Here is a 27030-nt window from a genome sequence, read left to right as displayed (position 1 = left end):
CTCCAAGCGCAATATAAACATAGCCATGGACTGTCAGCTGCCCCCATCAAAGTAGTGTTTGGTCAAGATTCATATAATATGTATGGTACACTAAAGTCAGTTGAACCCGCTGATATCAGTGCAATCGGCCAACAGTCTAATGTGTATGGGTCCTCTGGACTCTCCCCAACAGATCATGTCGGAGAGAAGAATCCGATACTTTGAATTTCCAGCAGCTGATACTTTTGTTCTCTGGGAGTTAAGCTACAGCCAGAGGAGTGTCAGTGTCTCCTTCAAAAAGAAAACTGTAAAGATTTGGGCAAGATGGCTGTTAGCTGAACAATTGTTTATCCAAATCCCCAATTTACTCTCAATTATATGTTTTCCTACCACCATAGCCCAATGCATTATAATTACATGTCCTCTCTCCCCCCATTTATTACAACTTTATGTCCTCTCCTAACACACAATTAATTCCAATTCCAGGTCTAACTCTCCTATCCTATTAAATGTCCTCCCTTCCACTTCTACCCCCAATTCATTGCAATTCCATGGCCTCACTTCCAATTCATTGCAATTGCATATCCTCTATCACCCCAATTCCACTCCACCACCCCAACCTAATTCATTACAATTATATGTTCTCCCTCCGCAAACTCATTACAATTCCATGCCCTCTCGCCTACCATTTAATTCATTGCAATTACATCCTCTCTCCCAATTCAATACAATTCCATGTCCTTCCCCTCTATTCAATATTATTTCATGTTCTCTCTCTTCCCCAATTTATTGCAAGTCCATATCCTCTTTCACATCCAATTCATTGCAATTCCGCTCCTCCACAATCAATTAACTAAAATTTCACAATTCAATGCAATTGCATGTCTTCTCTCCCCCAACACAATAAAATTAAATATCTTCTCTCCCACCCCTATTCACCCTGCATATTGTGTTCTCCCCCACTATAGGTACCGTCACACTGGACGATATCGCTAGCGATCCGTGACGTTGCAGCGTCCTCACTAGCGATATCGTCCAGTGTGACAGGCAGCAGCGATCAGGCCCCTGCTGTGATGTCGCTGGTCGGGGAAGAAAGTCCAGAACTTTATTTCGTCGCTGGATCTCCCGCTGACATCGCTGAATCGGCGTGTGTGACACCGATTCAGCGATGTCTTCGCTGGTAACCAGGGTAAACATCGGGTTACTAAGCGCAGGGCCGCGCTTAGTAACCCGATGTTTACCCTGGTTACCATCGTTAAAGTAAAAAAAACAACCACTACATACCTACCGCTGTCTGTCCCCGGCGCTGTGCTTCTCTGCTCTGGCTGTGAGCACAGCGGCCGGAAAGCAGAGCGGTGACGTCACCGCTCTGCTTTCCGGCTGCCCGGCGCTCACAGCCAGAGCAGAGAAGCTGAGCGCCGGAGGACAGACAGCGGTAGGTAAGTATGTAGTGGTTGTTTTTTTTACTTTAACGATGGTAACCAGGGTAAACATCGGGTTACTAAGCGCGGCCCTGCGCTTAGTAACCCGATGTTTACCCTGGTTACCGGGGACCTCGGGATCGTTGGTCGCTGGAGAGCTGTCTGTGTGACAGCTCTCCAGCGACCAAACAGCGACGCTGCAGCGATCCGGATCGTTGTCGGTATCGCTGCAGCGTCGCTTAGTGTGACGGTACCTTATGTTACGGAAAAAAAAAATCACACATCTCCAGATGAACCATGACAGAGGCACTCTTGCTAGAAAAGTGTTAAATGATGTACGCTGCGAAATAACACTATTGCGCCAGCTGAGTCATAGAGAAAACACCAGGCAGGAAGCTGGGACTTGCTATTGTCTCAGGTATGCTCCCTGGCCGGTGCTCCGCGCTGCCAATGGTGGCCAAGAGGGCTATAATGAGGGTAATATGGCCCTATAGCCCCTCCAGAACCCTGAGCCCCAGGTGGATGCCCACACGGCCCTCAATATAATCAGTCCCTGCCTACGGGCGGACCCCTGTCTAATAACATATCTTGCGCTTGAAAACAATCAATAAGGTATTGACTGTGAAAAGCATTAAGCTACTTACTGGTAGCGGCATTTTTCGGAGGCCCATGACAGCACATGAGAGAGAGGGGATCCGCCCTTAAGGAACAGGAAACCTACAGATACAAAAGGGCAGCACCTCTCCCCATGCATCAGTTGTATTTCAGAGCCTGAGAGGACTGCCGCGGTTAGTGGTACACAAAAATACATTATATACATTTTGAAACAAAATAACCCATTATTGTAATAAGACACCATACGTGAGATTTACATATTACGCTATATACATATCAGGAAGTGCTACCCCCACGTGAATAGGGAGGGAACTAAGGGTGCTGTCATGGGCCTCCGAAAAATGCCGCTACCAGTAAGTAGCTTAATGCTTTATTCGGACTCCCATGACAGCACACGAGAGATTTACAGAGATGTAAGCTACCTTAGGGAGGGACTATAGATTGTAGCACCCTTAACCCAAAGGAAAGATCAGAGGAGGACCCCAAATCCAACCGATAGTGTTTAAAGAAAGTGGAAGGGGATGACCATGTGGCCGCCTTACATATCTGCTCCACTGACACTCCAGATCTTTCCGCCCAGGATGACGCCATGGCCCGGGTGGAATGTGCCTTTAGATTCTGCGGAGCTGGCCCCCCACCTGCTGTATAAGCTAGAGAGATAGTTTCCCTAATCCATTTAGCCAGTAAATATTTTGATACTCTAAACCCTTTCCTTGGACCTTGGAAGGAAAGAAGCAGTGCCCCATCTTTCTTCCAATTATCAGTAGCTGAAATATACTGAAGAAGAGATCTCCTGACGTCTAACGTATGAAGCTCCTGCTCTTTAGGATTAGAGGGATTAGGAATAAAGGATGGCAAAACTATCTCCTGTGATCTATGGAAACGTGTCGCCACCTTTGGTAGATATGCTGGGTCTGGTCTAAGGACTACTCTGTCTGACAAGATTTCAGTGTATGGAGGAGCTCTGGAAAGCGCCTGTATATCCCCTATCCTGCGAGCTGAGGTTATGGCAATCAGGAAAGCTGTCTTGAGTGTCAACATTTTGATCGAGGCCTCCTACAGAGGTTCAAAGGGGGGTTTAGTGAGAGAGGACAGAACTAAATTTAAATCCCATGGAACTGTTCTGTCTTTATGCACTGGTGTGGATCTACTAACTGCCTTCATAAACCTTGCTATCCAGTAGTTATTAGTTATATTACAGGAAAACAGGGCACCTAAAGCGGAGACCTGTACTCTAAGGGTACTAGGAGAGAGTTTTAACTCAAACCCCTTCTGTAGGAACTCTAAGATTTGTTGTATTGGCACCCCGTCTTGGATATTAAATTTTGAACAAGTCAAGAACTTTCTCCAAGTCCTAGAGTAGATTCTCGTAGTTATTTGCTTTCTACTCTTTAGGAGTGTCTCTACTAAGTTTGGAGAGAAGCCTTTCCCCACTAATAGTGACCGTTCAAACTCCACGCCGTTAAATGGAGCTCCGCCACTTGTGGATGGGAGATCGGTCCCTGAGAAAGCAAGTTCGGGATCTCTGGCAGTACCCAGGGGACCGCTATGGACATTGTCTTGAGCCAGGCAAACCAGGTTCTTCTGGGCCAAAAGGGGGCGATAAGGATGACTTTCGCTCGATCCTCCCTGATTTTCCTCACTACTAGAGGCATCAGGTTCAGTGGTGGGAAAGCATAGGCCAGTGGAAAATCCCATTTTATCAGAAACGCGTCCACCGCCAGGGGATTCTCCCTGGGATTTAGGGAGAAAAAGAGTTTTACTTTTCTGTTGTTTCTGGTGGCGAATAGATCCACCACTGGTTGACCCCATCTGCGGACGATAAGATTGAAAATGTCCTCGTTGAGAGACCATTCTCCCTGTTTTAACACATTTCGGCTGAGGAAATCTGCTGCCACATTTTCTTTTCCTTTGATGTGAAGAGCTGTCAAAGATAGAAAATTGAGCTCTGCCACCTGGAACAACCGACCCGTGATCTGCATTAAAGTTTCGGAACGAGTTCCCCCTTGCCGGCTTATGTAAGCGACCGCCACTCTGTTGTCCAACAGAATTCTGACGTGCTGGCCCTGCAGATATACGAGGAATTTTTTAACAGCCAATTCAACCGCCAACAACTCTCTTTGGTTTGATGAGAATGTTGTGAAGGGTTCCCACTGTTCCTGGACCACCATGTCCCCCATATAGGCTCCCCACCCTGAAGAGCTGGCATCTGTGGTTATCACGTGGGTGACATCTACCATCCAGGGAACCCCTGCTGATAAATTCCGTTTATCTAGCCACCACCTAAGGGAATTCAATGTTATCGGCCTCAACGTCAATTTCCCATTCAATGCGCCTCCTAAGGCTCTGTCATGGAACAGGACTTCTTTTTGTAGGGACCTGGTGTGGAACTGAGCCCACTTAACTGCTGGAATGCAAGATGTGAATGACCCAAGTAGAGACATTGCTTGCCTAAGTGTCATGGAAGGTGTATTGATTGCTCTTAATACAAAACTCTGAATTTGGTCTATTTTCTCTATAGGGAGGAGACACTGCTGTGTCACTGAATTCAACATTAACCCCAGGAATTTTTGAACATTTAGGGGCTGTAATTTTGATTTTTCAAAGTTTATGATCCAACCCAACCATTCTAGTTTGGTTTTAGCAAACTCCCATTGTGACAGAAAATGATCTACCGAGTTACCTACAATGAGGAAATCGTCTAAGTAGGGGATTATAAGAATATTTGACTCTCTTAAATGCGCCATGACTTCCGCAATTATTTTAGTAAACACCCTAGGTGCCGAGGTGATCCCAAAGGGGAGCGCTCTGAATTGAAAATGTTGAATCCTACCCCCCATTAGTATCGCTACCCTCAGGTATCGTTGGAAATCAGCATGAATGGGTACATGATAGTAGGCATCTTTCAAATCCACTACTACCATGAAACAGTTGTTGAAAAGCATTTTTATTGCCGAATTAATGGACTCCATTTTGAAAGTATGTTTCACCAAAAACTTATTGAGACACTTAAGATTTATAATGGTCCTGTAAGATTTATCAGGCTTCTGGATTAGGAACAGGGGAGAGTAAAACCCTTTCCCTGCCTGAGAATACGGCACTTCTACCAAAACATTTTTGGAGCAAAGAGTCCTCACTTCTTCTTCTAGGGCGAATTGTTCAGTGGGAGATGAGCGCCAGGGTGTTAAACTAAATTTGTCCTGTGGAATATGAACAAATTCCAGCTTGAGACCATGGGAAACAGTGTCTTTTATCCAAACGCTGTTTGTGATTTTCGACCACTCTGCCGAGAATTGCAATAGTCTCCCTCCCACTGGAATTGCCAGTCATTGGTCTTGTTTTTTATTTTCCGTTTGGTTACGGCGAAACATGAGACCTGTACCTCGTTTTCGCCTATCCTCCCATCTGGGACGATCTCTCCCTGGTGAAAAGGCGCGCTTTCCTCCCCGGTTGAACCTTCTTTTGTTGAAGGGACGACGGTATGGATTGAACAGGTTGGGAAACTTTTTCTTATCATCTCCTGCTTTCTCCAGGAGTTCATCCAGGGTAGGCCCAAACAAATACTCGCCTTTACAAGGGATAGCGCAGAGCTTTGTTTTTGCCTGCATGTCCCCCGGCCAGCATTTCAGCCATAGGGCTCTCCTTGCAGCATTAGAAAGTCCTGCTGCTCTAGCTGCCAACTTTACGGAGTCAATTGAGGCGTCCGATAAAAAAGCCGCCCCCTCCTGGATTACAGGTAATGCTGCGAGTATGGAATCTCTAGAGGCCCCTTTTTTTAATTGGGTCTCTAACTGGTCGAGCCAGACCATCATTGACCTTGCCGTGCAGGTTGAAGCTACCGCAGGTCTTAAGGAGCCAGCTGCCATTTCCCAGGTCCCCTTTAGGAAGGTATCTACTTTCCTATCCAGGGGGTCTTTAAGCGTTCCCATATCCTCAAATGGGAGAGAAGATCGTTTCGCAACCTTGGCAACTGCTGCATCCAGCTTTGGTGCTTTCTCCCAGTTACCTACTGCTGGGTCATCAAAAGGGTACCGACGTTTTTGCGCAGGTGGTAAGGAGCCTTTTCTCTCCGGTTTTCTCCACTCCCTATTAATAAGATCCTGTATTTTCTCATTTAAAGGAAACACTCTGCGCTTTTTCTGCTCCAATCCACTGAACATCATTTGTTCTTTGGATAGTTGAGGCTTGGGTTCCGATATACCCATTGTGCCTCTGACCGCCCTTACCAATTTGTCTATTCTTTCTAGGGGTAGGCAAAACCGAGCAGCGTCTTCTTCCGAAGAGGAGGATGATGCTGCTGAATCGTCCGATTCTTCAGACTTGTTCTTTTCCACAGATGAATCAGATGCCCACTCAGTTCTCTGCCTAGAACCTCCTGACTGTGAAAGGTTTTTAAAGGACTCCTTAACCTCCATTCTAATCATCTCTTTGAGACTGGCCGTAATAGAGGAGGATTCTTCGGCTACCTGCGGGGATAAGTAAGGTAGACTAGAGTGTAAAATCTACATGCTATACCCCCTCCCCTCCTTCCAGAACCTCACCGTCTGCTGGATACAGGGGTCACATAGTTTTTTAGGGTGTGAGTCAGGCAAGGGAACCCCGCAGATTGCACATTCCCTATGCTTCGCCTTACTGACGTTTTTCCTTCCCTGCATAAGACATATGAGGGGAGACTAGTCACTAAGTGAACTTTCTCCAAGATCACTTACCAGTGGCTGTTCACACCCAGAAATACCGAAGCACGAGGGGGATCCTTTTTGGCTGACCCTCCAGACCCCTGTCTGGAGGAGCTTCTGCGGCCCGAACCATCGCTCCTCTTTTCATGTTCCTTCTCCTTGGGTTTCTGGGATGCTTGTTCCAGCAGCACAACCTGCTGATCCTGATTCGATTCCATCTTTAGTAAATTGGAGCCAGAATCCGGGAACATGCTGCAGGAGCCTCTTTATAAAGCCCCTCATTCGGTCAGCTCACCTTGCCCAGCTTGCTTGTTTAATTTTCCCGCCCTCCCGCAGCTGTGGGGGATCAATCGACGCTCAGGAGGGATTGCGGCATGAAGAACTTCTATAGGCATCCAGTCCCTTCAGGAACAGGAAACCAACTGATGCATGGGGAGAGGTGCCGCCCTTTTGTATCTGTAGGTTTCCTGTTCCTTAAGGGCGGATCCCCTCTCTCTCGTGTGCTGTCATGGGAGTCCGAATAAATGTTTCAAATACAGTTACCATTGCGATTTTCAAGCCTGCTCATTACACAGCTCAAATTATCTGGGTTATTTGAAGACATATTCTTGGACTCTTTACAATTTTCATAGCATTAAGTGCTTTGGATTTTAACTAACTGCAATGCAAAATAACTCAACTTCAACCTCCCTGAGAAAGACCTTCAAATATTTTCACCCAGAATTCAGCAAAGATGAATAATTCATGTGATTTTATTTATTCTGCTCTGAAGTTAAAAAAGAAAAAAAAAAAAGAATGCTATGAAAAGACAGGTAGACTAGATTTAAACGGCCATTAAATTGTGCTATTTCACCGATGGTAATGTCTAAGAGGCTTTTGTCTTTGAAGCAATGACAGCACTGTACTTGGAGAGTACTTTGTTTGTAGGTGATGTAATAAGCCATAGATTTTAGCACAATATATTGTTTAGGTTAAAATAATGTATTTATATTTAAATTCCATTATTGTTTCATTCAGACAATGCAGTGCGTACAATTACAAGCAAGTCAAGCATAAACTGAAAATGAGAGGGGTTTCGAAAATCAGGGTATTCTAAGATATGGATGCCAGACCAGAACAAAGCAAATTTTTTTTGTTCAACTGTGTATCCTCCAAACCTAGCTCAGATTAAAGGGATTGTACAAGAGTAATATATTGATGACCTATCTCTAGGTCAAGTTCCATACAGCCACCACAGAAGATAACAACTGATTGGTGCAGGCACCGGATGTCGATCCTATGGATGGGTTTTTCCAGAACAACCACTAACTATTGCAGAGTAAGGGTACCGTTACACAGTGGCACTTTGATCGCTACGACGGCACGATTGGTGACGTTCCAGCGATATCCTTATGATCTCGCTGTGTCTGACACGCTACTGCGATCAGGGACCCCGCTGAGAATCGTACGTCGTAGCAGATCGTTTGAAACTTTCTTTCGTCGCTGGATCTCCCGCTGACATCGCTGAATCGGCGTGTGTGACGCCGATTCAGCGATGTCTTCACTGGTAACTAGGGTAAACATCGGATTACTAAGCGCAGGGCTGGCTGTGAGCGCCGGCCAGCCGGAAAGCACAGCGGTGACGTCACCGCTCTGCTTTACGGCTGACCGGCGCTGACAGTGCAGAGAAAAGCACAGCGCCGGAGGACAGACACAGAAGGTAAGTATGTAGTGTTTGTTTTTTTTTACGTTTACGCTGGTAACCAGGGTAAACATCGGGTTACTAAGCGCGGCCCTGCACTTAGTAACCCGATGTTTACCCTGGTTACCAGGGGACTTCGGGATCGTTAGTCGCTGGAGAGCTGTCTGTGTGACAGCTCTCCAGCGACCACACAGCAACGCTGCAGCGATCGACATCGTTGTCGTATCGCTGCAGCGTCGTTTCAGTATGACGGTACCCTAAGGATACAAGTATATGGATCGCTTTCAAAATCCACACCATGTCTTTAATTGTAGTTGTAAAATCTCATCTATACATTGCCGAAGTTTTCCAAGTCTCATCTAAGCTGTCGATTTTCCTCCACAAATACCCTTATATAGGCATGCAGACTAAGAGTACAGATAACTTTATTTTTTAAGGTATTCTCAGTTGCTAAAATGTGACTTACCATAATAGTTATTTCTCTCTTGCAAATGTTAAGGTCAGGCACATTGTTCACATACATTCTCTTCAGAGCACATCGCAGTCCTCCATGAGTTCGAACAAGAAACACAGTTGAAAAACCACCTAAAATTACAGAGGTGTGAAGAAGGTCAAAAGTAGGTCAGAAAGCATGAAAAACACACAATATTTTAGTTAATATATTGATATATATTTATTGTAAAACCTTTTATGGGGTTGCCTGGTTAAAACAAGTTATCCCCTATCCTGAGGGACCCACACCTATTGGTAGATATGGTAATTTATGTAACAGTTACAATGGCGTGGCAGGTCAGAAGCTCAATGGCTGCTCCATTAAATCGCTACTGACTACTGGAAAAAGTTGTGCGAAGCTCCAAAATGAATGGTCCATTCTAACGGGGATAAAAGTTTCACTTTCTGCTAATCGGTGCTGATATGTAACTGGAAGACCCCTTTAAGCTGCAAATGAGAACCATGGAAAATCAGATTCTAACCCTGGCAGCATTACGTAAGCCATAGATCTAAAAAATGAAAAGGAAAGCAAAAAATTACTTTATAGCATAATTATGAAAGTCCAAGATAAATGGACAACCAAAAAACATGAAAGATGTTAAATATTAGAATTATTATTTTACTTAAGCTGCCAAATTTAAATACTGTAATGTAACCAGCTTGAAATGACTGGCCAACTCATATTGCAGAACCCATTAATGAATACTTTAGATCCTAAAGTTGGTCACCAGGCTAATATTTCTAAAATTCAAAACAGCCTTTTACATACAGCTACATGTTAGTATGTGCGCACATTTACATCTAAAGACATTTCATTCAACAATATTCTTTATGCAAACAGAATTTTTACATAGGTTTAGCTAAACCAGTCACAAAGCTTTGTATAGAATCCCAAGCTCTATGGTATTTTTTCTCTATTCTCATAGAATTGTTTTGGTTTTGCAACAGAAATTTTAATTCTGAAAAAAATTAATCAAACTAAAATGAACCCCCCAAAAATATATCCTATTAAGTTTCTATTGAGACTTCCAATATAGCAAAGTCTGCAGCACTATAGCGCAATCTATCAATGCCTTATAATTGCAAGAATCCTTAATGCTAATATGATCAGTGCCTAATATAGTATTGTGAAGACCAGTTCTGGGCAAAAAATGTTTTCATTTATTTTATTTACTCACTTATATAGCGCCATTAATTTCACAACGCTTTGCAGACATTATCTTTGTAAGCATTTGGGGTTAAAAACATTTTTTTCAAATTGGGTTTCATTAAAAAATATTACCTTCTAAAGGCTTTGTGTTTGGCTATGTGCACATGTCAGGATTCTTTGCAGAAATTTCCTGAACAAAACCGGACTTTTTTGCGCGTTTTTCTCGCGTTTTTTGTCCTTTACCCCCAAGGGTGGTTTGCACGTTAATGACCGGGCCAATTTTTACAATTCTGACCACTGTCCCTTTATGAGGTTATAACTCTGGAACGCTTCAACAGATCCCAGTGATTCTGACATTGTTTTCTCGTGACATATTGTACTTCATGATAGTGGTAAAAATTCTTTGATAGTACCTGCGTTTATTTGTGAAAAAAACGGAAATTTGGCGAAAATTATGAAAATTTTGCAATTTTCCAACTTTGAATTTGTATGCAATTAAATTACAGAGATATGTCACACAAAATCTAATATATAAAGCTGAATGTGTGTGTGTATGTATGTGTATGTGTGTATGTATGTATGTATGTCCGGGATTGGCATCTGCACCGTCGCAGCTACAGCCACAAAATTTTGCACAGTCACACGTCTGGACCCCGAGAGCGTCATAGGCTATGTTGTGAGGCGAAATTTTAACCCCGCGTGTTCCAATTCATCAAACAATTTTGCCCCTATCTACATAATGGGGAAAAAGTGAAAGGAAAAGTGTTGGAGGCGTCGCAGCTACAGCCACAAAATTTTGCACAGTCACACGTCTGGACCCTGAGAGCGTCATAGGCTATGTTGTGAGGTGAAATTTTAACCCCGCGCTTTCCAATTCACCAAACAATTTTTCCCCTATCTACATAATGGGGAAAAGTGAAAGGAAAAGTGTTGGAGGCAAATTGACCGCTGCCAGATGTGAACAAGGGGGACTTAAAGAATGAGAGCGATGGCGCCAAAGAGTATATACCATACAGTTGCTAAGGTGGGGCCCCGACATGGGATACTCACCACACACGGGGATATGAACACACACACAAAATGCGCCACACACTACTGCGTGCTTGAACACATATACCATCCTCATCACACATTTCACCACACATACACCAACCTCGCCACATAAAAGTCGAAACACAAAAGTCGCCGCTCAAAACTCGCCACGCGCAAAATTCGCTACATGCAAAAACTAGGCTCATGCAAAACTCGCCACAAGTGCAAAACTCACCTCATGGAAAACTCGCCACACGCAAAACTTGCACACGTGGAAAAATTGCCACATGCACAAAAGTTGCAACACATGAAAAAGTTGCCTCACACAAAACTTGCACATACTCAAAACGCACCACACATAAAACTCGCCACGCGCAAAACTCACCATGCGCAAAACTTGCTGCACACAACTTGCTACACTAACCTGTCACATGCAACTCAACACACAAAAAGTTGCTACACGCATGTTGCCACACGCAAATCGACACACACAACTTGACAAACGAAACTCGCCCTAAAACACACACAAGTCTAGTATTATCCTTCAAAAATAAAAATCTGATTAATAAGCAGACAAACTACAAGACCAACAAATGTACCATATAGGAAATACGGCAGCTGTCAGTCACATGACCTGTCTATTATGTGTATGTGTGAGCTAATATATACTGCCAGGGGGAGGGCTTCCTGTTGGCTGGGGATTTATCAGGCTGCCAATTTATCTTACAAATACTGAGGTAAAAATACTGAGCAAATAACGTGTGAACGAGGTCTAATACAGGAGGATATGACACACAGGTATATACTATATACAGGGGAGATGACACACAGATATATACTATATACAGGAGAATATTATTCAACGGAACACAGGAGTAAAAACCAGGTGTATATAAACAAGATAGATAATATAATGGCTATATAGATAATATACCCATAGATAAGTGTCAATACTAAACCCGGCTAAAAAAAAGAAAAGCAAGGGGAACATTCACCGAATCTGGATCAGACCAAGAAGGAAGATGATGACAGGGAATATTTGAATAAATTACTTTTATTTGTGTGTAGCAACAGCAAAGAAATCAATAAAATAAAAGAATAAAAATACTATGTATATGTATTTACTTATGTGCACATAAAAACATATAATTACATTGGGCAGGTCAAAAAATCTATATAAATATATAAGCTGGATACCCCAAAAATCTTAAAAGTATAAAAGCTGAGATCATATATGTAAAAAACAATATTTATATAAAATTGGAATGGATCTGAAAAATATATATATTCTCCAAAAAAATATATAAGTATGTCCAGAAAGTGCTTAGTGCTGATAATATAGAGATAACTTTCTATATATATGTTGTATGTAGAGTTCACATGCAGGAATTACTGGCAAAAAAGTGCAAAGTGTAAACCAAATACTACATAAAATCGCATGAAAAAGTAAGAAAGTGCACAGTGCTATATTATATATATATAAAAAAATTATTGATACGTGACAAGCTCACAAGTAAACAATTTTGACTAAAGTGCAGTGTGTATAACAAGGATAAAATGGTATGCCAGGTATACCATACACTCTCTACATGGGACAATGCTCAATCCAGTATTACTTACTACATAAGGCTGAGGGGAAAATATCTCCAGGACCGCCAAATATATCAAGCTGTGCACAAATACACCACACAGTTGTTTTGAGGAGCCCATGATGCCACTCTTCAGAGGAGATTCAAACAGGAGAACAACTTGCAAGTGGCCACTTTAAGTAGCTTTTCTCATGATTGCATACACCTGGCTATGAAGTTCAAAGCACAATGAGGTTAGAAAACCAAAAAAAGTGCTTTAGTAAGTCAGTAAAAAGTAGGTAGGAGTATTTAAAACAAGAAAATGCTAAGGGTGCCCATACTTATGCACCTGTCAAATTTTGTTTGAATGCAGATTGCACATTTTCTGTTAGTACAATAAACCTCATTTCAAGGCAGAAACATTACTGTGTCCAACAGTTATTAGCTATATGAAACTGAAATAGCTGTTGCAAAAAAAAACTATTTTTATAAAACATTAAGCTTAAGATTAATAGGGGTGCCCAAACTTTTTCATATAACTGTACATAATTCCACATGTGTTAATTCATAGTTTTGATGCCTTCAGTGTGAGGGTATGTGCACACGTCAGTTTTTTTTCCTGACAAAATCCGGAGAAATCTGCCAGAAAATCGCGTTTTTTTCCGCGCGTTTTTCTCGCGTTTTTCTCGCGTTTTTTGCGCGGATTTTTTGCGGATTTTTTGCGGATTTTTTTTTTCTTTTTCCTGAATGCATGAAATCCGCAGAAAATCCGCAAAAAGAATGAGCATGGCCATTCTTTTTGCGGATTGCGTTTTTTTTGCGGAAAAAAACGCATACATCTGCACAAAAAATGTGGAATGCATTCTAAATGATAGGATGCATAATTTGAGCGTTTTTTATGTGGATTTATAGCGTTTTTATCGGGAAAATCCGCAAAAAAAACGCGAAAAATCCGGACGTGTGCACATACCCTGAAGGTACAGTTTTCATAGTCATGAAAATACAGACAAATCTTTAAATGAGAAGGTGTGTCCAAACTTTTGGTCTGTACTGTAGATGTCCGGCAGATTCTCCAACAGCTTTTTTCCAAACACATATTGTTTTTTTTTTCGTTTGTTTTTTTATGTATGATAACTTCTTACCCCTTGGAAAACTGGTTTACTTTACCCATTTGAAGAAATACATTTTCAAATTATCCAATCATAAATAGGAAGTTCATACACTTTATAAAAAAAAAAATTAAAAAAAAAAAAAAAAACACAAATATAATGGGTGTCCAACACGGTTAATCGGTGGCTACAAATACTGATGTAAAATTCTGACCAAATAATGATAGTGTGACGGCAGCCTTGAGTTTTTGATGCTGCAGATTTTCTGCGCCTTATAAGTAAATTTGTTTTTTTCTTGGAGTATTTTTCTATTTCATATGTTTTTATCTCGGGTTTTATCTCTTGTTGGCTTTCTTGTTTCAAATGCTTTATGTTTGATACTTCCTGATATTTGGATTTGACAAAACTTTATTGACACAGTTATGTGCAGATAATGTTTCCGCTGCAGGTGTGCATGTGTGTTTTTTACTGCAAGTCTATGGGAAATATCTGCAGATAAAACTCGGCGTACCCAAAGAGAAACTGGCATATTGGGGATTTCAAACACGCACCGCAAGTCAGTTTACACTGCGTGAAAAAGCAAAGTGGGCCTGTGATGTCTAAGCCCCGTCCACTTTGCTGGAACTGTAAGATGCTGTGTTTCTGAGGCAGCAAAAATACGCAGCGTCAAAAACTCATCGAGGGAAGACAGCCCAAAAGTGCATACAAAGAAGAAAAAAATATTCTTCTAGAGATTTCTGGCAGTGATGGCCGCAGGGTTTCTAAATCAACATTTGACGTGTAATATTAATAAGCATCTATTTTACATAGAATAGATTCATCTGCATATTACAGCTATAATCCAGGAGCGCTGCAGATCCAGACATCATTAAATGCTCCGACTCGGTCAGCTCTACTAAAACTGGGTTACTTCTTGCTCAGTACAAGAATGTCTATTCTTTTCCGAGAGCATGTGATAAAAGAGCAGAGCTTCACAAACAGCTAGAACTGTCCTCAGCAGCTTCACAGCATGTCTCTGGCAGGACACTGGAGTGCAGGAGACAAAGGGCACATTGATGGCCTCCTATCACGCCTCTATGAATGGGGAAAACGTTCTGCAGCCAAGAAAAGCTGAAATCGAGATATTTAAAAGGTAAACTAAAAAGGAAAAAGGGACATTTTTATTTTCCACAATTTCCTTGTAAAGGTTCTTTCAACATGCAATCACTTCTGGACAGTTCTATGTTGTAATGATCTAATCAGTAAGGGTTTACTGTATAATAACAGTTTGCAGAACACTGGCTCATGATCCTACACTTCAAAGAGGGCAATGATTTCATCCGTAATTTATTTTGCTTAAAGGGAATCTGCCACTGAATGTTTGTTATTCCATCTGTGTGCACCAACATGTAAGGGCAGATACCCATATTCCTGCAATGTATCACTTACTGGGCTGCTTGCTGTCATATTGAAAAAAAAAAAAATCACAGTTTTCTCTCCTGCAGATCTAACAGTTCTCAGAAAGCGGAGCTCTGTATGACCCTGCCCACAGCACTGATTGGCAGATTTCTGTGTACACCGTGCATAGGCATAAAGCTGTCAATCACTGATGGGGGTGAGGTTATACAGAGCTCGTGAATAGGGAGGACTACACAATAGCATTTTTACTAGTCCTTTAGTGATAAAATCATGGTTTTATCAACAGGAGTGTATCAAAACAGCTTCAAGCAGATCAGTAAGTGACACATCACTGGAATAAGGGTGTCTGTCTCCAGATTATGCTGCTCTCAGATTAGTTGGCAAAAACCTAGAGATTATTTTCCTTTAGGTTTAGTATGCATAAATGTGGAGGATATTGTCACTTGCATTCTACAAAATTTGGCGGCAGAAAATCCATCATATCCAACTATAATCATGTTGTTTAAAGGGATATTCTCATCTCAGTCATTTGTGCTAGCCGACATTGTAATAACACTTTAAAGTGTTAGAGACGGGATTTCTATTCCCACTCAGGCTTTCTCTGTCTTAGGTACCCAAGCTATGAAGAAATAATCAGAGAGACACACTGCATTGTCTTTCCAAGTAGTATCTCTGATTATTTGTTCATAGCTCTTGGGTACCCAAGACAGAGAAAGCATGCGTAGGAATAGAAATCCTGTATCTAACAAAAGGAATTTCCAGCCATCAAACTAATTAAAAATGGCTCTGTATGGGTTAAAATAAGAATTCATCCTCGCCTGCCCTTTACCGATCACCCCTCCCCATCACTATTCACCCGTATGCTATACTTCCCCATGCTGCAATGGCTTCCCATCATGTGATTGCTGCAACCAGATTTGTTGTGATTCACTCCGTTATGATTATGGTCTTAATTTTACTGTACTGAAGAGCATGTTTTTCTTAGGTCAATGGGTGACAGTTGAGAAAAATGATGTAATCTAGTATTAGCGTGTGATTTGTGTCAGTTTTGTAATCAGTTTAGATCAGGATAGCTGATCTATTTAACATCAGATGTTCTTCGGACCTCAAGCACCCACAGGAGGTTGGTTGTGAAGGAGTCCCTTCACCATTACCAATGCTGCATGAAGTGCTGCCAGTGCAGGGAGATCTTACTACTTGCCCATGTGTAGGGTGGCAAACTATCCAGGAATTACAGGATAGTCCATAAAAATAGGGCACATGAAAACACTTTAAGGCATTTGTGATTCTTCTGAAGCAACTTATAAAGATTTGGACTGTAAATATTGTTTATTATAGGCTGTAGACATTTATCACTTATAATCATAGTGATTTATTATGGCTTTCCAATGTGCCCGTGATTTTATTATAAGCTATCAAGAAAAAAAATAAAAACTGGCAACCCTAACCATATGTGATTATCAAGGTTGAAGCTTTCATATAGACAGACCGAGGACTAGCATAGCCCTGTAGGGCAGCCCAGTAATAATGGTTGGGTTCTTTAAAGGAGGTTGTCCAACTTTGTGTTTGTTTCCTTACTTAGGTCAAAGCATTTGTAGCTAAAAATCATTTTTGAAATTGTGTTTTGTAAACATTTTATGGCATTTTGCTTTAATATACGCTTGGTTTCAATTGAACATCCAACTTTGATGTGGTCTGTGGACATAAATCAGTAGAGGGCAGAATGGTGGCTCAGTGGATAGCACAGCAGCCTTGCAGCGCTGGGGTCCTGGGTTCTAATCCCACCTTGGACAACATCTGCAAGGAGTTTGTATGTTCTCTCCGTGTTTGCGTGGGTTTCCTCCGGGCTCTCTGGTTTCCTCCCACATTACAAAGACATATTGATAGGAAATCTAGATTGTGAGCCCCATCGGGGACAGCGATGATAATGTGTGCAAACTGTAAAGCGCTGCGGAATATGTTAGCGCTATATAAAATAAAGATTATTATTAGAGGGGCTCAGGAAAAGACAGATAAAAGTAACAAACTACCTGTCAGACTTCATTACAAGCTCACTGCTGGACTCTCAGTTAACTTATTCCGTCAATTAAAAGTGCATCACATCGGCTATAAAAGGCAAACAGTGCAACATTTTTAATGAAACACAATTACAAAAATGATTCTTTAGCCCCAATACATGCAGTTAAAGGGATATTGTCAAGTTTTCTCTTGAGTAGCTCACAGCTCTGCAGTCTCCATACTTCATGGTTCCTGGGGGCAGACACTTCTTGAGTGACAGTTCTGGTCAGTTTCATTCGGCTACTGATTGCTCTGAAGTCTACACTGTAATCACTGTATTTACATATAAAGAACAGTATGCTCAGGAAAGTGAGAGCAGTGATTAGGATAATAATAATAATAATCTTTATTTTTATATAGCGCTAACATATTCCGCAGTGCGACAGTTTGCACACATTAGCATCACTGTCCCCGATGGGGCTCACAATCTAAATTCCCTATCAGTATGTCTTTGGAATGTGAGAGGAAACCCACTCAAACACGGAGAGAACATACAAACTCTTTGCAGATGTTGTCCTGGGTGGGATTTGAACCCAGGACTCCAGCGCTGCAAGGCTGCAGTGCTATCCACTGCGCCACCGTGCTGCCCATGATTAGATCTGTTCTGGAAACTTCTGGTACTGGGGCCAGGAATTGCGACTATGCAAGATTCATTAGAGCAGCTCAATCAGGAGTAGAGAGTAGGAAATCAGTAGGTTGGATTACGGTGACTCTGATCTTAGGAGGTAACTCCTCTGCTGGAATGTAACTACTGCGCACACTCAGCCGGGGTCTTGTGGTTGATCTAACACTATGTAAGATGAAAACCTCTAATCGTTGAGAGAATAAATAAGTTCAACATGGATGTCTGAATGAGGCCTAAAATACGGGATGTGAGTTTAAAGGGAACCTGTCACCCCCCTCAGGCATTTGTAACTAAAAGAGCCACCTTGTGCAGCACAAATGCTGCATTCTGACAAGGTGGCTCTTTTAGTTATGATGCCTGCAAACGCTGAAATAATCACTTATAAAATGTGCCCCCTCTTACCCTGAAATGATCCCGGAGGCAGGTCTTTCCTTGCTAATCAGACGCAGCACAGCCGATGCACGCGCACGGAGCACAGTCTGTGCGCGCCGGGCGCCGCCTCCTCGGTGCTGTTCTCAAATGAGCCGGCGCCTGCGCTCTTTTCTCATGCCTTGGGCATGTGCAGTGAGCGCTGCCCGTCCTCTGTCCTCATTTGCAGTCTAGCTGACTGCGCCTGTGCGGTTTCCCTGCCTGAATAAATCAAAAGACACTGCGGGACGGGATGTACAAAAGCAGCAACTGACAGCACTCAGATGACTGAGATGCACGCTCCAAAGTCCATGGATCCCAATGGACCAATACTCTCAAATATAGAAAAAGCAGCATCCGTTCCAGGTGAAGAAAGTATCAAAAAAGTCTTTATTCTGCCATCACATCATACAACGTTTCGGCCAAACATGGCCTTTGTCAAGTAAACAATATGGTTCAAATGGCCACCTTAAATTGTTGAAGGATAGATTCCGTAACACTGGATTCAATAAACTGTCCAGTGTTGAGAGACAGGCTCTTGGCAGATTATCAGATAATGCTGAAAGGAGGAATTTTTTTCCTCTTTGGGGATGACCAGTACCTGCAGTTACGGGGTACCGCCATGGGGTCCAATGTGGCCCCCACTTATGCTAACATCTATATGGCGGTACTCGAGGACCAATATGTGTACATGTGTACAGTTCCAGCTTCTGGCGCCATGTCCGATCCTGGTGGCGCTACATCGATGATATTTTTTTGTATATGGGAAGGGACCCAGGTAGACCTTTTCGATTTTTTGTCTGAATTGAATAATGTGCATCCGGAGGTGAAATTTACCATAACACATTCTGCTGATAGGATACAATTCCTGGATACCATGGTGTACAAACAGGGCGAGAGATTGTGTACTGATTTGTTTACAAAAACAACGGATAGGAATAGTCTTTTACATTATGGTAGTTATCATCCAAGAAGGATGATGGATTCTCTTCCCTGGAGTCAGTTGGTACGAGTACGACGGATTGTCTCTGATGATGAAATATGTGACACTAGATTGGATGAAATGTGAAACAAATTTGTCCACAGAGGTTTCCCTAGGAAGGTGATTTGCCATAAAAATAGGATGACCAATTTAATGGATGAGGAGCTACAAGCTCAAAGAAATAGGGTTAAACAGAAACGTGTTCCATTTGTTTCAACACACTGCCCAGCTAGTAATGGTATTGCAAACATTCTGAATAAACATTGGGGTTTTTTTAACAAAGGTTTGCCTCAAGTTCAGGATTTTTGCTCACGTCCTATTCTTTCTTATAGGCGTGGACGAAATCTGAAGGATAGATTGGTGAAATCAGATGTGGGTACAATGAAGGTTGCCCTCCAAAGGACTCTGCGTCCACCTCGGATGGGCAATTTTCCTTGCCTCAACTGTGCCTGCTGTGGTAACATGTTAAAGGGTGACAGTTTTCATCACCCTCGAACTGGAAAAAAATTTCTGATCAAAGAACGCTATACGTGCTCCTCCAGTTTTGTTATCTATTTGGTAGTATGTCTGTGTGGACTTATGTATGTAGGTGAAACTACTATGGAGATTAGAGAACGTATTAGCAAACAAGAGTATCATTAGGACCAAATTACTTGAATTACCGATCCCCAAACATTTTGATGAGTGTAGGCACTCTGTGAACCAGCTAAGATTTAGAGTTATCGGGGGGGTTCCTATGTTGAGAAGAGGGGGTAACAGGTTACAGAAATTAAAACAAAAGGGACTTAGATGGATCTCTATATTGGAGACTTTACAGCCGAAGGGGCTCAATATTGAATATAATCTTCAGATATGCATGCCCTGATCCCCCTCGCTTTACAGTTAGCGTCTGATTTTGCAATTTTATGTGTTAATATTTGTTTTTCTTTTTTTACAGTGTATCTGGGATTTGACATCCAGGGAAATTTGGAGGTTATGGAGGCTATGGTTCCCCTTTCTTTTTGGTTTACACACTAATTGTTAATATGTCCTTTTTTCCTTCCTCTTCCCCTTGTGTGCCAAATCACCATGCACGAGATGCCTTTTTCTATATATCTGTAAACTTATTGGTTGCCATGGAGTTGGCTGGGTCTGGGTCCTCCTACGTGAGCGTGAGTCCTGTGCTTCCTGTGGGTGTTCAGGGGGTGTGTCTGGGCGGTTTCCCGCTCCGGCACCTCCCTGGTACTCATGTGGAGGCATTGTGGACTTAAGGGCTTCTGGGATGACGTGCGGCTATGTACCGCTGCGCTGTGGGCTGCGGTCATGTGACCGCATGCACGTGGTGTGTCTTGTGCGCACGCGCCAGCGTTCTCTGGCCGGCGGATATAGCGGTTCAGGTATATGTTGTGATACATAGGGTGATTAGCTGGAGCGGCTTGAAGCACCGACATGAAGACTTCCTTGGATTGGATTGGAAGCTTGTTTACAAATGAGGAACTGTTCATTGGTGGAACGTTACCATGACAATTAGATAGCCGTGCTATGATTGGGGCACATTTTTGAGAATTATATTCTTCTTGGACATTGTATATATTTTCTATGTGTCATATATGGTATTGTTTGTTAAATAGCTAGAATTTTAATGTTGATATATATTGCGCATGTATTGTTTTTTAAAAGATTTAATAAAGGCCGCCCTTTGATGGTGATTGGTGCTGGATTTGGCTCCACACTATTTAAGTTGGCCATTTGAACCATATTGTATACTTGACAAAGTCCATGTTTGGCCGAAACGTTGTATGATGTGATGGCAGAATAAAGACTTTTTTCTTCACCTGGAATGGATGCTGCTTCTTTTTCTATTACTGCGGGACGGGATGTCTGGCAGGGCGCCGCACAGGCGCAGTCAGCTAGACTGCAAATGAGGACAGAGGACGGGCAGTGCTCACTGCGCATGCCCAAGGCATGAGAAAAGAGCGCATTTGAAAACAGCGCTGAGGATGCTATTGCAGCATCGGCCATGGCTGGATTGTAATATTTCACCAATTTTCATTGGTGGAATATTACCATCGCTCTGATTGAAAGTGAAACGTCACTTTCAACAGCCAGAGCGATTGTAGCCACGGTGAGCGAAGCCACCCCCCTGGGCTCAAGTACAACTCCCCCTGTCCCTGCAGGTGGGGTGAAATTACAGTTAACCCTTTCACCCGGCCTGCAGGAGCGCGATCCGACCATGACGCATATGCTGCGTCACAGGTCGGATTGGCACAGGTTTTCATGACGCATACGGTGCGTCAAAGGTCGGGAAGGGGTTAAATGGGTTGCAATCCCAGGCAGCACAACTTAGGCTACTTTCACACTTCCGTCGGTATGGGCCAGTTGCAATGCGTCGGGCCGACATACCGACGGACGTTGTGAAAATAACTGCACAACATGGGCAGCTGATGCAGTTTTTCAACGCATCCGCTGCCCATTCTGCAGTCCAGGGAGGAGGGGGCGGAGTTTCGGCCGCGCATGCGCGGTCGAAAATGGCAGACGTGATGCACAAAAAACGTTACATGGAACTTTTTTTGTGCCGACAGCCCGCCAAAACACGACACATCCGTCACACGACGGATGCGACGTGTGGCTTCGCTGGATCCCGGCGGGTGAGTATTTAACTATTTTTTATTTTACTTTTTCTTTCTTTTTTTTTTTACAGGGATCTGGTGCCCACACTGCTATGTACTACGTGGGCTGTGTTATATACTGCTTGGGCTATGTTATATATTACGTACCCACTGTTATATACTGCGTGGGCTGTGCTATATATTACGTGGCCTGTGTTATATAATACGTGGGCAGTGTTATATAATACGTGGGCAGTGTTATATACTACGTCGCCTGTGTTATATACTGCGTGGCTGCTATATGCTGCGTGGGCTGTGTTATATACTGTTTGGCCTGTGTTATATACTGTGTGGCCACTGTTATATATTGCGTGGCCTGTATTAACGCATCGGGTATTCTACAATATGTATGTATGTATATAGCAGCCACATAGTATATAGCACAGGCCACGTAGTACTCCTATATACTAAGTGGCCTGTGCTATATACTATGTGGCTGCTATATACATACATACATATTCTAGAATACCCGATGCGTTAGAATCGGGCCACCATCTAATAAATAAATAAATTGCTCTCATTATAACTAAATATGTCGAATATGCAGCCAATCTTTCAAGTCAACAGGTATGAATTCAAAGCAGGCATTACTGAACTGGCCCTGTTAGTTCTGGTATTTACCATGCCTGAATGAGCTCAGGACAATGTCTAGAGAGCACTGACAGTAGAGGGCAAAGGTTTACTACCAAGATACATTTCTACCAAGTGATTTTATAACTTACTAGTGATTCTACAAGCTTCCATTCTGCTAGGTGAGGCAACCAAATCCAGACTAAATATACAGGTGTTCATGTCCATGTATATGCAATTTGCTTGGATATCTTAATTACCATCAAAGACATCAAAATGTGAGAACCACCACCTTTGCCACTTTGTCTGATAGAATGGGGTCAAGGGGACCATGTTCTTCTGAGAGATAGATATTTAACTATCCAACAGTTAGGAATACATGGCAGCTGTCGTACTAAACTGAGAAGGAAGAGTATTTTTGCTAACCAACATTCCTATGCTTAAATGAACCGATCTGTGTTAAAGAAATCTGTCACCAGGTTTTCAATACCTAATTTGACAGCAGCATATTCCAGGGTCAGAGACCTTAATTTCAGTGATGTCCACTGGTCTTCTGGCTGTAGTTTTTAGGAAATCATTCATAAAATAATTGCTTTATCACCAGGATACACCATCACCGATTGTCAGATTTCTGTATACCCTGCATGAACAGAATGCGGCCCAATTATCAAAATGCGTCACATGACCAGGGGGCGCCGATGGGTTGGCATGGCAACCCAGGGTCTGCAAGCGACCCATGTGATTATCATTGCGATCTGCTATAAGCGCCACCCTGCAGATGCAGGAAAGTTATATATCTTGGTACCGTGTTAGCCAGTGGATAGAAAAATATTTAGAATTGAGAGTCCTCAGTGGTTGATACCTTTTAATGGCTAACTGAAAAGATGGTAACAAATTGCAAGCTTTCGAGACTACAGAGGTCTCTTCATCAGGCAAAGACTAAAAGAAATTCTGAATTTCTGAGTGGGAGCTGAGTAGTCTCGAAAGCTTGCAATTTGTTACTATCTTTTCAGTTAGCCATTAAAACGTATCAACCACTGAGGACTCTCAATTCTAAATTTTTTACTCTGCAGATTATCATTTTAGTTACACACAGCAGGACTCAAGCTCAGCTATGTGAAGCACAGGCGATCGGATGATCGCAGCTTCCAGTCTCTCATGGAGGCTATCAAAGCAAAGTAAAAAAAAAGTTAATAAAATTATATATATATATATATATATATATATATATATATATATATATATATATATATATATATATATATATATATATATATATATATACACATACATACACACCAAACCTCAAATGTAGGAATCCAAAAAAATGGAGGCAGCACACCATTAGTAGAGGAAAAAGCAGGAGCTACTTGGTCGAGGCAACCTTGGTCGAGGCTTGCTGATTGGTCGAGGCAACCTTTATGACATCGTCGCCATGGCAACCATTATGACATCTACGTCGATACTGTGCCCGTCGCTGAATCAGAAACGTGAGATGTCTACGTCCTTTATGACATCATCGTCGCTGTGCCCGTTGCTGATTGGTCGAGGCCTGGCGGCCTCGACCAATCAGAGACGCGGGATTTCCAGGACAGACGGAAAAACCCTTAGACAATTATATATATATATATATATATATATATATATATATATATATATATATATATATATATATATACATACATACATACATACATACACACCAAACCTCAAATGTAGGAATCCAAAAAAATGGAGGCAGCACACCATTAGTAGAGGAAAAAGCAGGAGCTACTTCTATTAGCCCATCTCGGCAACGTTTCGGTTCTAGTGGATGTGAACCTTTTTCAACCCCAAAAAAGCTTGAAAAAGGTTCACATCCACTAGAACCGAAACGTTGCCGAGATGGGCTAATAAAAGTAGCTCCTTCTTTTTCCTCTACTAATGGTGTGCTGCCTCCGTTTTTTTGGATTCCTACATTTGAGGTTTGGTCTATGCCTGGGGGGCTCTGCACCTGACTGTTTTTTGTGCTGCTCTTATACTTCATATATATATATGTTCAAATCACCCCACTTTCGCTCCATTCAAAATAAAACAATAAAAGAATCAAATATACACATATTTGGTATCGAAGATTTCAGATACACCCGATCTATCAAAATCTGAAAAGAATTAATCCGATCAGTAAATGGCGTAACAAGAAAAGAAAAAATCTAAACTTTTTTTTTTGGGTCAACATTGCAATAAAATGCAATCACAGGTGATCAAAAGATTGGGATAGATACAAAGTAGTATCATTAAAAACGTCAGCATGGCACGCAAAAAATAAGCTCTCACATAGCCCCAGATAACAAAAAATGGAGACGCTACAGGTCTCAGAAAATGGTGTTTCTTGGGGTTTTTTTTTTGCAAACTTTGGATTTAAATAAAAAAAGAACCCACACATCAAACTCGCAATGACCTGGAGAATCCTAATGGCCGGCAGTTTTAAGGCTATGTGCACACGTTCAGGAATTCATGCAGAAAATTCCTGTGAAAATCCGGACATTTCTGCCAGATTTCCGCATGAAATCCGCATGCGTTTTTTTGCGCGTTTGTTGCGCGGTTTTCACGCGGTTTTGACGCAGTTTTTGCGCGTTTTTTTCCGGACATTTCCCAATGCATTAGACAGTGGGAAAACCGCCAAAAAAAAACGCAAAATTAATGAGCAGGTTCATTATTTTTCCGCAATGCGTTTTTCATGCGGAAAATCGCACCTCATGTGCACAGAAGTTGCGGATTTCATTAAAAATTATAGGATGCATAATGTATGCAGATTTGCGGTTTTATAGCGTTTTTATAGCGCAAAAACGCTAAAAAACCGCAAATAATCTGCAACCTGTGCACATAGCCTTAGAGTTTTAGCATTTAGTGAACATGGTAAAAAAAATAAAAATAAATACATTTTCCAGTATGGTAAAACCAATAGTGTCATTTAAAAGTATAACTCGTCCTGCAAAAAACAAGTCCTCACACGGCCATATTGACAGATGACACAAAAACAGAAAACCCCAAGGTTGTGAAGGGGTTAAAGGAACCCTTCCACCTACTACTACTCCAATACTGTGTATGTATGACTATGGCCGGAGTCACACATGCGAGAAACACGTCCGTGTCTCGCATGTGAAAACCAAGCTCTGGTGCCGGCACTTGGGAGCGGAGCGTGCGGCTCCATGTGTTGCTATGCGGCCGCACGCTCCGCTCTGGAGTGTCGGCACCAGAGCTTGCTTTTCACATGCGAGACACGGACGTGTTTCTCGCATGTGTGACTCCGGCCTATGCTGTAGTATGCACTAGAAGCCTGGGGTATTCATTGCATTTTTTTTAAAGGGAACCTGTCACCCCGTTTTTTGAGATTGAGATATAAATACTGTTAAATAGGGCCTGCGCTGTGCGTTACTATAGTGTATGTAGTGTACCCTGATTCCCCATGTATGCCGAGAAATACATTACCAAAGTCGCCGTTTTCGCCTGTCAATCAGGCTGGTCTGGTCAGGTGGGCGTGTTCACAGCGTTCTTTTCTTCCCCAGGTTTCCGTTGGTGGCGTAGTGGTGTGCGCATGTCCAAGGTCCGGATTCCCTGTGCCCACGTGAAGACACAGCGCGCGATCTGCGCTGTCATTCCTTTCATCGGTGCGGGCGGCCATCTTCCTGGGGCCGCGCGTGCGCAGATGTAGTGCTCTGCTGCACGGGGCTTCAGGAAAATGGCCGCGGGATGCCGCGCGTGCGCAGAAGAGATCGCGGCGGCCATTTTCCCAAAGCCGAGTTTGCATCTCGGCTTTGGGAAAATGGCCGCCGCGATCTCTTCTGCGCACGCGCGGCATCCCGCGGCCATTTTCCTGAAGCCCCGTGCAGCAGAGCACTACATCTGCGCACGCGCGGCCCCAGGAAGATGGCCGCCCGCACCGATGAAAGGAATGACAGCGCAGATCGCGCGCTGTGTCTTCACGTGGGCACAGGGAATCCGGACCTTGGACATGCGCACACCACTACGCCACCAACGGAAACCTGGGGAAGAAAAGAACGCTGTGAACACGCCCACCTGACCAGACCAGCCTGATTGACAGGCGAAAACGCCGACTTTGGTAATGTATTTCTCGGCATACATGGGGAATCAGGGTACACTACATACACTATAGTAACGCACAGCACAGGCCCTATTTAACAGTATTTATATCTCAATCTCAAAAAACGGGGTGACAGGTTCCCTTTAAATCACACAAGTGTTTGTGATTTTACTGAAGACACTACGAATGCATTCATGATTTTACGATTTACGGCACTTTATGTAAGCTCACAAGAAAATGCTTTCTATACTTCAAGTAGAACTTTCATAGACAACAAAATATTCTCCATGCCCCTTGAGGATATATGGTTTGTCACTTGCAACTACACAAACACAATGGAGCAGCAATAATGGGACTCAAGATAGGCAAAGTATTAGTTACTAATAAAAAACAATAAATACCAAAATGATTACATTTGTAAGTATATTATAGGCTACACACAGATACTTGAGGATCTATTGAGACATCTGTGAAAATCAGGTTCTATACTGATCCATGTTTGCGGCTCACACTCAGCTCTTCAAGTCTATGGGG

General features: G+C 42.6%; 1 protein-coding gene across 1 annotated transcript in view; it reads right to left on the bottom strand.

Moving 5' to 3' along the window:
- BMP2K (BMP2 inducible kinase) overlaps nucleotides 1-27030 on the bottom strand; it is a 341088-nt gene that overhangs the window by 202059 nt on the left and 111999 nt on the right. Inside the window, exon 2 of the mRNA XM_069742721.1 lies at nucleotides 8839-8957. Coding sequence (XP_069598822.1) covers nucleotides 8839-8957 — 119 coding nt within the window. The remainder of the gene's footprint in view (nucleotides 1-8838; nucleotides 8958-27030) is intronic.

The sequence above is a fragment of the Ranitomeya imitator genome, chromosome 1 (assembly GCF_032444005.1).
Source record: "Ranitomeya imitator isolate aRanImi1 chromosome 1, aRanImi1.pri, whole genome shotgun sequence".
Taxonomy (NCBI): domain Eukaryota; kingdom Metazoa; phylum Chordata; class Amphibia; order Anura; family Dendrobatidae; genus Ranitomeya; species Ranitomeya imitator.
The sequence above is the reverse complement of the archived record's forward strand: the minus strand, read 5'-3'. Positions and strand labels throughout refer to the sequence as shown.